This window comes from Scatophagus argus, chromosome 11 (assembly GCF_020382885.2).
Source record: "Scatophagus argus isolate fScaArg1 chromosome 11, fScaArg1.pri, whole genome shotgun sequence".
Taxonomy (NCBI): domain Eukaryota; kingdom Metazoa; phylum Chordata; class Actinopteri; family Scatophagidae; genus Scatophagus; species Scatophagus argus.
This window is the reverse complement of record NC_058503.1, coordinates 7,371,278-7,384,373: the sequence shown is the minus strand read 5'-3', so window position 1 is coordinate 7,384,373 and position 13,096 is coordinate 7,371,278. Positions and strand designations below refer to the sequence as shown.

The 13,096-nt window shown below is 43.6% G+C and overlaps 1 protein-coding gene across 5 annotated transcripts in view; it reads left to right on the top strand.

Annotated features, from left to right (window-relative positions):
• The window catches only part of klf12b (Kruppel-like factor 12b), a 37,704-nt gene that overhangs the window by 10,277 nt on the left and 14,331 nt on the right, over nucleotides 1–13,096 (top strand). For 2 of the 5 annotated variants that reach the window (XM_046403501.1, XM_046403502.1), the window contains exons 2-3: nucleotides 4,056–4,138; nucleotides 10,505–11,057. In XM_046403501.1, the coding sequence (XP_046259457.1) occupies nucleotides 4,056–4,138; nucleotides 10,505–11,057 (636 nt within the window). Of the gene's footprint in view, nucleotides 1–1,813; nucleotides 2,888–4,055; nucleotides 4,139–4,660; nucleotides 5,851–10,504; nucleotides 11,058–13,096 lie in introns of those variants that run through there. The other 3 variants (XM_046403503.1, XM_046403505.1, XM_046403504.1) reach the window with 3 other exon arrangements.

Here is a 13,096-nt window from a genome sequence, read left to right as displayed (position 1 = left end):
GAGTGTGCTGGTGGTGAGCTAGCAGTTGTAGGCTGGTTATCAGGCCAACGTGCCACACTGGGGTGTCCAGGGGCACAGAGGGAAGTGAGTCGTGGTAGAGGCCAGCGGCACACAGCGCAGGAAAAACACAGGAAATGCTCTGCTCACATCACCTAAAGCTCTGTCCTTTTTGTGCATTTGCACATACAGCACAAGTTAATCATTTGTTTTTGATTTGCAACATTCTGAAATGTTTTTCCTTGCTGTCCCCCCTCTTTCTCTCCCTTCTTCTTTCTCTCTTCTTTTTGGTAGAGGACCGGGTGGGAGGGGGTCTGTTGGCATTCTTGCACCGTGTGCTTTGCGCTCAACCGGGCCTTGGCTCGGGTCCATATCCCCTCTCTACCCTCTCTCGCTTCTGTGACTCCCACCCCTCCTCCTCAGCACTAAACACCCTTCCCCCCTCCTCAACCTCTTCAACTCCCCTTGGTTGGTTCCCTAACCACTGCTCCTGCCAGCAACTCTGGGCTCTTCAACAAGCCCCCACCCTCACTCACTTCTCTTGCTATCACCTTCACGAACCTTCCCTCATGTACCTCCCATAATTCATAGCCGCTTTCCCCTCCCCTCACCCTTTTCCATCTCTCTTCCATCCCAGCCCGTGGCAGCAGGTCCAGCCTCTGTGACACAGATGCACCCAGTTGCTCTGGGCGCTCAACATGAGGACGAAGCATTGGCGAGGCCGTCTGTTGCACTGTGTTTCAGGGTGTGTGGTGTTCATGTGCATGTCTGCAACATGGGAAACAGAGTGAGAGAGAGAGAGAGAGAAAAGTGAGATTTTACACAAAGCCAGATGCGAAATCTAATTTCGAGAGTTGGTTTAAGCTTAAGTTTTACTTCAACATAAAGTGTGTTTCATTCCTGTGTGCTGGTAAACAGGGTCTGCCTTTGCACTCTCATGTGGAGAGAAGTCACAGCACGGCTGAGACGCATTTCATAAAGGATGCAGAGACCTGCTTTTGCTGACTGGTTTATAGGGTTGTTAGAATTTTTTACATTTTCCTTTTGAAATGCTTTGGGTTTATGTGGTGTGTGTGGGGCAGCACGGTGGTGCAGTGGTTAGCACTGTCATCTCACAGCAAGAGGGTTCCATGTTCGAATCCTGGGCCCTTCTGTGAAGAGTTTGCATGTTTCCCCTGTGCCTGTGTAGGTTTTCTCTGGGTACTCCGGCTTCCTCCCACAGTCCCAGAAACATGCACGTTAGGATAATTGGCCACTCTACATTGCCCCTACGTGTGAGTGTCAGCTGGGATAGGCTCCAGCCCCCCACGCCCCTGATGGATAAGTGGTATAGAAGATGGATGGATGGACAATGGCATGGATGATGTCCCTAGTGTTCAAGTTCAGAATTTGGTCTAAGAACCTCTGAGGCTTTCTAGGGAGGTTTGTCACCTTAAATTGATCCAGCTAGATTGTTCAGGGCTGGTTTGCCCGAGCTTTATCTTTCCACTCCAGCTAGTCGCTATCAGTCCCATCAGCACAGAGCTGATAGCCGTCAGTGAACCTGGAGACAGTGGACCTGAGGTCATAGATACGGCTATGTGGTGGGAGTTTCAGTCCATACAGTCCATACTTCGAAATGCATTAACAGAGACACAATTAAGCACAAAGAGAAAAGCAGAGAGGGCAGCAGACCGACACTGAAATATGTATATTTAGAATATTTTTCCTGCAAGCTCTGGCCTCAATCTTCACCTGCTCCCTTTATGTTTTTTTTTCTTTTTTTTTTATTCTAGAGATTTTGGTGGGGATGGGAGGGTGGGTAGCGGAGAGAAATGAGATGCCTCAACACTCCAGTGCCCTCCTCTCTCCATCCAACTCCCCCACACACCTGGGATGGCCATTTCATTTCAGAGTGCAGCAAATGGAAAGGTGATCTTAATCTACCCTGTTTCCCTCTAACCCCCTCCCGCTCTCCATCTCCCACACACAGAGAGCCTCATACCACTGATGGACAGCGCACTGCTGGTTGCTTAAGCCTGCCACCAGCAGACCAAATTTAGTGGTAGAGAATGCTGGATGCACACTGGTTTATTAACTTGTACAAATTCTCATAATTTCAAACTCAACCTTTGTTTATATTGTTACATTTGTGGTTATTGTAGTCCTGAAATACTGAGTTGCAGACACAATTCTTTCATGGGAGCAAAAGCAGATGACAGTTGACTTCGGTCGAAGTATTTCGACATGACCTCTTCAATACACAGCGCTGCTCTGTTAGCTCATTACTCAGTGTTAGGTCTCTCTCACTGCTGTTAGCTCTTTAATCATTACGGTCACAAGCAGAGGTATGCAATGGCTATTGATTTCCGATGAATAGCCTGCTGCAAGCCAGTTCATTAGAAAGGTGATCACAAACCGCTGGATTAACTGGACTCTCAGCACACTGGGAAAGGAAGGAATGCTCTGACTGCTATGAAACACTGAAAGGTGTTTTTATTTTTGTTTTTCGAGTAACAGGAAAGCACACATTTAGCATACAGCTCCAATAAGTTTATGTGTTGTAAACTTTTTATGAAGCTCACAACAGAACCTTCTGAAAATGTGATTATATCTGAAATAATATTCATGCTGGAGAAAATGCCAATATGATGGTCATCTTGAGGAAAACAAACCTCACTTTCTGCCTCTCTTGGTGCACTCCTCTCTCTTCTTCTCTTTAACACATGGCTTGAGGCTGGACTGAGGCTGCAACTCCACCCGCCCAGTCGTTACTATGGCAACGCTATCTGGGCCTACCAAGACCTGAAGCCGAAGGACATCCTGGACAACAATACAATAGCAGCACAGCCAGGGTACCTGAGGGACTTAGACCTGAGAGGCGAGATCTGGGGGGTTGCAGTTTGAGAGAGTAAATCCTCCCTCTTTCTCTACATCCCTCACACACAAACACAGTCAGGATTAGCTTTTTGCTTGAGAGTCCAAGAGGTAGTGGAACAATACGTGGCATTAAATGATTTTCCTGTTGCAGTTTTTATTGAAATTTGAAAAAAATTCGAGATGTTTTTGATAACTATCTTGAGTGGATTTTCTGGTGAGTAAAAAAATAAGTCTTGTTTATTGGACGGGGCACATGAAAATAGTGCTAGAATTGAGATGGTTAGTATAAATTACATGTGCATATGCCATATATGTCATTTGTGATCGGATGAGCTTTTTGTCTCTGCACCAGAGTGGTCATGATGGTTGCCGCGTTGCTTACTGCAAGGATTGGGCCACATATCCTGCTGCTGGTGCCAGCAGTGGAGAGTAATAGAGATGTTTAGAGTCTATTTGCCGTGCTTGCATTCCTCCATGTACTGCTGCTAAAATAATAAGAGGGAGGGTTACCTCAGGTCGGCCCCTGCTGAGGGATACGGAACATGCATTGTTGTCATTGGCTCCATCTGAGTATCCCTCTTAAAGCCACAGCACGGAGCTGAGGAGCTGGGCACTGCTGCCCACTTTGACACAGTGTTCAGCAGAAGGGTGAACGCATAGATGTACTAAGAATTGTGTTTGTGTGTGAAAGTGTCATTTTGTGGCATTAATAATCCATATATTATCATGAGTATAAAATAATATCTTTGTCAAATATGTCAAATTTTCACATTTCCTTCTTCAAGCATTAATTATTGCTTTATTGTATCAGTGGATAGACAAGAAACATTGCCTGGTTGTGCTGCTATTAAGTAACTGTATATCAAAGCAAGTATTTGTATCCCATTGAAGTGTTAAGAGGATTTTATTCAGCATCATGAAGTGTTATTAGGCCTGCAGCAGCCCACCAGGCAATTGAAAATCTTTATTATGGAGAAGAGGGAGTCATGCTGTGTACTGACTGAGTTTACGCAGTTTGTGTGCATCTTTTATCTGTCAGCTTCTGATGGTTTTGAAACATGATTCTGGTCTATTTAAAAAGTGTTTATTTCTCAGTGGGTGCACAACATTGTAGATGTCCATGTGTGAATAACTGAGTGTGGGACCTGCTTAGTCATTCTAAAACACCCGTCTTACACCTCCTCTGTATCCCTTCACAGGCAGCCTAAGAAACAGGATGTTAATGCTTGACGGAATGCCTGCAGTCCGAGTCAAAGCTGAGCCCCTGGAATCGGAACAAGGGGTAAGAGAGCAGTTGTTTTCCAGACAATTCCCTTTTTTTTCCTGCTTTCCTTTCCGTCTTTCCTCCTCCCAGCAATGGGCTGATAATCACTCCCAGGCCTAAGCAAGTGAGCGAGCGTGCGCGGGGGCTAAGAGGAGTGGTCGGAGAGCATGGTGGTAAGCAGGAAGAGGAGAACCGAGAAGAGGAGGAGAGCCACAGCTGGAGCAGGAATGCATTGGGGTGTTTTCGGGGAGGTGACCGGGGCCAGTAGAGAGCCTGTGCTGGCTGAGGGTGATTGGGCTGTTGTAGTCGCTGCTCTTGGGAGGAGGGTCACATGGGAAACTTTAAATCTTGTCCATCTTTATCTGTTCCTGCCCATTTACGTCTCTCATTTTCTTCCCATCCTCCCGTACCATTCTTTCTCACTAACACACAAGTAATCTCTCTGTCTTGCACACATACACAAATACACACAGATAAACTCAACGTCCTGCATTATACTCTACCTCTTTAAACACTGTCACAGCTCAGAAGAAGGTGTTTTAATCAAAAGGCCACATTACACCGTTCAGTCTCACTTTTGTTCAGTCAGACCAGACCAGACCAGACCAGGCATCCTTTCACATTTTTAGCAGCCTACCATAGGGGAGGGTGAGATGAGGGGTGTTTAGTTGGTTGTAGTCTGCAACCATGCAGCTAGGTGCCGCTAAATCATACACATTACACCTGTTTGTTTTTCCTGATGAAAGACCTTTGAATATATGACGAGAAATAATAAATTCTGGCTTTCAGTTTTGACTTTTTATGTTCTACTGTTTCTCCGGGTCCTCCAGCTTTCTCTCACAGTGTCTCTAGGTGTGAGTGTGTGTGATTGTCTATCTTTGTGTCAGCCCTGACCATGTTAGGAATAATGGAGTTATCTTGTGCAAGTTTTCAAGGCCCACACACTGTATCAGTGGTCTCTGGACCGACATACCTAGAAATGAAGTGGTCTTGTTATGGAGAAGCTGTTGCTAGGTTACAAGGGCTTTGTGTCGCTGCCACAGCTGTGTGTGCAGTGAGTGCAGACCACTTAATATTTGTAATCATGATGAATTAGTGTTCAGTTATTATTGATTTCCATTCATAATATGTTAATAATATCTCACCCCCTAATCTATCAGTAAGAGCACTATGGGAGAAGAGCGGAATCATTTCTGTTTACCTGAGAGCATTAGTCCACCAAGGATGAGAGAAATACTAGGTGCTGATAACCCATAAGGTTACCTTAAGTCTTGTTAAGAATTGTTGGGTGTGTAGATGCTTTGTATTGAGAAGAACTGATCCATCCATAGCAGATGGTTACTTTCTGGGTGTCCTGCTCTCAGCTGTGGTTCAAGGGTTTGAGAGCTGTGCTCCTGTGCTTTTACCTAAAACCTGGGGTTTGAAGTCATTCTTCATAAGTGTAGTGATGTCAGTCACAGACAGGATGTGAGCACCACAACCCACTTTGCTTTGAAGTGCATCGAGATCCAATCTCTCCCTAACAGACTGTGCTTCCTTTTCGACGGCAGACACAGACAGACAGTTTAGGCTGCTGCAGAAATGTGGTCTTCATTTGGGTGGCGGGGGGCCAACTGCTTGCTGGAAATGGTGTGCCTCGTTAGACGATTCGCCCACAAGGGGCTGGAAAATCTGCCCCGCTAACCAGTATCCCCTAATAAAGACAATGGCATGTGGACAGAGGCAGGCAGGTGGGTCGAACTTATCTTCATACGTTTTTCACTGGGTGAGTACGTGTAGGTTTTAGCTCATACTTGTGTTTGTATCTGTCAAAATGAAAGAGTGGGTGGCTAGAGTTTCCATTTGTGCTGGTTTAGATGTGTCTCAGAGTTCAACCCCAAGATGCAAATAACTTTCTGTTTTCACTTTTGTGAATATAACACTAAACACTCTGTTGTTTTGACCTTTTCACGCAAGTGTTACACTTTTTACACTGGAGCCACACGGGATTGGCCAATTTCTACCAGGCTGTCACTAACTGACTTTGTTAAATGTCATGATCATGATCACTCCTCCAACAAACAGAGAGGTTACTGTGGAAAAAAAAGAAAAGAAAAAAGAAATTTCAAATCAGCGCATAATATGTTTAAATGGATTTGAACTCATGTTGTTGATGGTTTGGACAGCCCCCATCACTTCACTTGATTGATAAACTAACTGTAAGTCAGTTGTATGTAACAGTTGTAGACAGCTGTACCGCTGGCATCGAGTCCAAAATGCTTCCGTGTCTTGTTTTGCCATCCGCTTTATCAAATGAGCCAGTTGAAGAATGTTATGTGTTTTTTTTTGTTTTTCCTTATACAAACACAGTTAATGTCTGTCCTTTGTAGTTAAGAGCCTCAGTATAATCATGTGTTGGTATTTGACTGCTAACCAAATAAAGACTATAACTGAAAGTCACATGGACAGAATAATACATGCAAATACATACATATATATATTTAACATCCAAATCTGGTTCCATTGTCTGGCTGGGGTAAGCAGGGATAGGTTGGTGGCAGCATGAGTTGCTGTATCTGTATGTACATTTTAGCATTGACATATGGCATGGTGCACCTGTATATGCCCCCATACCATCCATGGGTATGGGGGCATATACTGGTGGTATGGCGGAGGGGAGCCAAGTCATATTGGTGGTGATGGTAATGGTAGTATCCTTTGTCCAACCATATTGGTTTTAATGCTGTGCCACCATAGGGATAGAAAATGGCATTCAGTGTTGCTCCTTACATACAGAGATTTGTGAGGATTCTCTCAATATTTCAATGATATTACAGACTGCAGATAGTGAAATCCCTGAATTCCTTGCAGTTGTGCACTGAGAGACAATGTTGTTAAACTGTTGGACTATTTGCTGTTGCCATTTGTAAGTTTAATTTTAAGCAGTGAATCTTGCCCCATCCTTGCTTGTGAATGACTGAACCTTTTGTAGATGTCCCTATCATACCCAGCAATGAACCTGTCTACCTGTGGAATGTACCAAACATGTTTTTTGGGAAGTACACAGTTTTCCCATGCTTTTCCCCAATTAGTTTGAAACTTGATGCCGGCATGACATTAAGAATGAGTGTACATTTATAAAAAGCAATAAAGTTTATCATTTTGAACATTAAACATTTTGTCTTTGCACTATATTCAACTGAATATAGTTTGAAAAGCCTTTGCAAATCATTGCATTCTGCTATATGTAGGCTTTATAACAATATCCCAGTTTTTTCAGCCTCTAATTCAGAATTCGATTGCATGTACATATATGTGTATATTTACCAGAGTTTGGGACTAGAACAACATATCTGTTTTCTTAACCATTAAATATTACTGAACAGCACCCAGGCTACACTTGTGGTTGGCACATATATATTTTCCTCGGCTTCATCTTTTAATTCTTTCTTCTTTCAGTGGCAATTCTGCAGAACTTTAGTATCCAAGTAGACAGACTCTAAGAGCCCTTACTGAGAAAGACAAGATTTCTAAAACACTGAGATCAGCCTGAATGGGTCTAATGACTTCAAAGCCTCCAGGCAGTATAGCTCCAGGCACTCCGTGACACTCACGTACCATACAGAATATGCAAACACAGAGAGCCCACGTGCAAAAGCAGCTTGATGATTGCCTGAGGGTCTGTCAAGATAGACTACATGGAACTGATGAAGGAGTTGATGCAAGAGAAGCACAGAGGCCATTTGGCATCACAAAATTACATATAATCAATTAAGAGAGTTTTTTTTAAAAAAATGTTTCTCAAGGTAAAGTTGTGGAGCAACAATGAGCAGACATACAGCCATGAACAAAACCAAATAAGAAAACTTATCCCATAGCCCAGACAGGGATCTTTTGGTTGAGTGAGCTTTAAGACTCTGAGGCAGCACTTGATTTTATTAAATAAACATTTCAAGTTTATGTTTGTTCACAGCTGTAACTCCTATGGGTGTTCGCAAGATAATGTACGACACTGTAGTATTGGATAAAATGTCCTCATAGCTGCGTGCAACTGTATTACAAAGCATAAATTAAATGTTCGTTCACTTTTTACAGGTACCAAATGTAACAGACGCAGGGTCAGTGGTGACTGTGATTAACTGGATATTGTAAGAATAACAGTGAACATAATTAATTCTTTCTCTGCAAATTCAGTGTCAAATAATTGTGTTTTTATGAGTCTCCACCCATCAGAGTCATAACTTAGCAATCACTGCATGGACTTGACTCATAGCTTGTCCACATGACAACTCTACAACCGACGTTTGAAACATAAAAATTAAATATTGTGTTAATTTCGGAAGAGATTGCATCAGTAGATTGGTATCAGCTGCTCCATTCATTCTTTAGCATCAGTGGCCCATTCATTAGCTTTTTGGCTACCTGCTAACAATTCAAATCCATTCATCTTCTTACAGGTGTACAGAATAGTCATTACACCCTGATGACTTCCACTGCTGCTAAGACCCCAGCCTCCTCCTGTTGTGTTCAAGTTTTGACTTTGCTGTCTAATAATTTTCTGTGTCTTTATTAAAGGGAGTTAAGTTTTCCCAGCAAAACTCTCAGCACCTCTTAATATATATGTAACCTCTTAATATATATATAATATAACTTATTATTTTATATATATATATACTTATTATTTTATATATATAAATATATTATATTTTCTATATAATATTATAAATTATTATTTGCAATAAATGGTCAGTTCCTTGGCCTTGAGGGAAGTTCCACTGCGCTAGTGTACTATAAAGAAACTAAAGAAGTTCCATGAAAAAGGCGTGATGATATCCAAGATATCTATGTAAAATAAATGTCAAATGTCTTAAATGTTCAATAATCAATACCACCCCCCACCCCCCCACAAATGCATGATTACATACATAAAGTTGTGTAAAAACCCATTAAAAATGCTTGGTGGGTTGTTTGATGAATTGGACCATGGTGTGACCTGGCACCACTGACCCTGAGCTGAACCCCACCAAGGTTCAGAGGTCATCAGGGGGCATATTTCATGGGATAGGGTTTGTTTTCCAACTGAGGAGGAGTTACACAGGGAGAAGCACATTTTGATTCATGAGGTCATAACATTTCCTGTAGGCCAAAAACGAATATACAAGTCTGGGGTAAAAATAGTAGGCTACTACATACACATACAGAGGGCTCAGAAAAATTCATAAATCACCACAGACCCACTCTCAGCCAGCATTACATAAGGGGAAAGAAATGTGAGTCTCAAAAACAAAAGCAAGGATGAAAATTCACGGTGCAAAACATTTTTCATATTTGCTGCAGCTGTGATTGGAGCGCAGGCTGGCGTTTTCCCCTTCACTTTTCCTGTACGATTAGCAAAAATCCTGGATGTGCTCACTCCCCGATGGCCTTAACTGTGACTCAGCCTCTGAAAGGCTCCACTGTGAGGATCAACACTGCTTACCACACACTCTAGCACTCCTCCCACATCTAACATAGTCAGTCTAGATCTGCTACATAACATGTAACATGGCTCACTTGACATTATAACAAAAACTGTGATATCAAAGAAGGTCCAAAGCATGGGAGTTCGGAGAAACAAATAGCTAGTAGCAGGGTGAGTGTCGTTTTTCAACTGTGCATGTTCTTCATTATCTTTTCTGAGTAAACAGGTTCATGAAACTTGTGGAGACAGATGGAGCGGTTGTGTTACAGTCTGCTTGGTGTTAAGTGAAAGATGTGTTGAAGGATATTCTGAGCCACCAGCGTTGGCCTTAGGAGGCCCATCGCTGAGAGACAGAGGGAGACGGTCAGGAAATTGAGCCCATATGATGTTTTTCCACCGTCACAAAGGAGATTTAGGAGTGATATGGGGGGGGCAGCCAAGAGAGCTACAATTCTGTGGGAGTGATGGAAAACAGGAGGAAAAGAGTGAGCGAGCAACCCACGCCTTAGAGAAAAGAAAGAGAGAACGTATACGGTGAAAGCAGGCGAGTGTCTGTCTGTCTATCTTTACTCCTCTGTGTTTCATGTGTGAGTGACATCATGAAAACCAAGAGGACCTCACGGGAGGAGTTAAATGCTTGAATGAACATGAGGAAATGAACTGCTCCTTTCTCAATAAATGTCATTGCATATACTTATCTGACATATCACTTTCATGCAGCATCATTGTTCCCTGAGCTGAAAGCACACAAACAATCATCCTTGTCCATTAACAATCAATTACCATAAATAGATTAATTGTACACTGAGTATTTCTCTTGTTTTTTTCTTTTCTTGTTATGTGAGTGTTGCAGTCTCATTGTCTCTATATTTTAATGTATTAAAATGGCAAAAATGAATCAGTGGTGAAATGATCTAACATCAGCTCTTCTTTCATTCCCACAGTCACCCAAAGTGCGCCCTTATTCTGCGATGGACAGTGTTCCCTTCTTCCTTAGCAGAGTTAAAGCGGAACCTCCAGAAGACCTTCTCGCTCACGACCTGCACTTCCACACGCAGACCGAGCCCGTTGACCTGTCAATCAACAAACCCCGCCCCTCCTCTTCATCCACCACCCCAACCACCACCTCATCATCCTCCCCTCTCAGATCCGCCTTCTCCCCGTCTTCTTTATCGTCGTCATCCTCGTCCTCTTCTTCTTCCTCCTCTCCATCGGTTATCACCTCAGCCTCATCGGTGCTCACGCCAGGCCCTCTGGTTGCTCCCGGAGCCGGGGTAAGAGGTCAGCCGTATTTGCACATCCTGCACTCTGTGCCACCGCCTCCATCCAGCCCCCTGAGCCTGCAGGGAGCAGGGAAGCTGGCCAGCCATGTTCACCGCATCCCAGTTGTGGTACAGTCGCTGCCGCTCATGTACACCACTGCCGTTCGATCACCCTCCAGCCTCAACAATGCCATCATGCTACCTCTGCTGGACGAGGTCAAAAGCCATGGCAAAGGTGAGACCATGCTCCCTAAATTCACTCCGCATTCATATGGCTGACGTGAGCATTTTGGGACTTCTGTTAAAGCTCTTTTATCAACTCCATGAGAAGCGCCAAGAATGATCACAGCCGAGAGAGCTCAACGTACTGCAGCTTAACACACGCAAATGGACAAACTTAACATTTTCATCAGTTTGACACCACATGTGTTTTGTGTGTATTTGCAGTGCATTTCTGCATTTCTTTTCTAAATGCTGCTTGTGTGTTTTCAGACTGTTGAAAATGTTTTCTTAATCTGCTTGGGTGTATATATATTTATGTTGCCGTGTGTTGAGCTCTCTCAGCCCCCATAGCAATTTCAGATGTGCTACAACAGTTATTTAAGCACTGATTGAACTGTAAAGGAAATGGTGGTGAAAGTGCTGCTCCGTCATAATTATATTAGTTTCACAAAGCATCATAAGCTGAATATATTCAAATATCAACTGTCAACCATCACAATGCACCAACAATATTCTCACTAAGGAATGCTTAAAAGCCTCCCAAAACAATGAGCAACTCATAGACATTAATAGGAAGCATATCCAGAAATGGAATAAAAAATGATCCATGTCTCATTAAGTTGTTTCTGGGTCAGAAAACAAGCAATGCCAAAGACAGGTCCATGCTGCCATCAGGCTATTAAGGAGCAACTGCAACATCTGTGTGATGTGGCTTGAGATATCTCAATGACAAGCTGTCTGCCCAGATGCCCTACCGTCTACAGTCAAAGAACTTGCAGACACAACACTGTGAAAGCTGACGGTGTGTGTATGTTCTTTCAGAGACGGCCCCTCAGGCGGTAATGCTCCCCCTTCAAAGGGAGGATGAGGTTTACAGGTTCAAAGGCTCTTCCATCTTTAACTGACAGAGATTTTGCTTTGCTGTCTTGAATAGCCTCTGGAGCAGGTAACCAGGGCCACACCTGTTGTTACCTTTCTTTCTATCGAGAAGCAAATATCTGGGGCAGTTTGGGCATTAGACCTCGCTGGCCAGGACTAGACTGTGTTATTGGTTTTCTGTCTGGGTGTGGTTTTACAGCCAACCACGGGGCGTGAGCCTACAGTAGGTGCTTCTGTCCAACTGTGAGCCTCACACAGGGCAACTGTTGGTTGTAAAAGAGGTTGCTTCTTGTCACTCCCTCCAGGATGAACAGACACACTGAACTCACACCCATGCATGTCCTGTACGTGCAAACAAACACACAGAGATGTGTAATTAGAGCATGTCCTCAGACAGACACTTGGCCAGCTGGGTGGGGTGGTCCCCTTAGAGATGGGCGTTTTAGAGGAGAGGAAAGAAGGACGGACAGGAAAAACAACACTTGCATAAGAGGGTGTGGATGGATACTGAAGATGGGTGGCACACAAACACACATGTGCACGCACACACACATCAGTTCAACATCAGCTCTGCCCAGGCACCAAAGGAAATGGGGTGAATGAGTGTTTAATAGTGGGTGTAGTGCATACAGTCTCTTTTAATGAGACAGCAACCAGTAGATATTTAGATATTTATTGCCCTTAATGTGACTTAATGAGAAGAGTTGCATAGAAATTCCCATGGTCAAATTCAAATGAAAAAAGTGCTACAAGATATATTTTTGTTTGGAGTTTTACATTGGTTGAGGGCTGGAAAAATAAATTGTTTACATCAGGGAGTCACTTCCTGTCATTTGAAGTTTGATGTGAGAGTCAAGAGCCCACATGTACCTAGTTTGACTTGATCCAAACCCAACACCCATGTGCAATGATGCAAGTCTCAGTCATACTGAAGCTCTCAACATTGATACAAATACACACACACACACACTCTTCCACCACTCACCCTTGTGTACACACACAAACACACACAGGTTGGCCATCCTCTTTAAGAGAGGGCGGGTACCCTTCCTTTCACTGCTGTCTCCCTGTCTCTGGCAGGAGGTTGCCATGGAAACAGGGCTTGACTGGAAACAACAGGAGAGAAAGAAAGAAATCCGGTGCTCTGCCCACCTCTCCACCACTCCTCCTTTG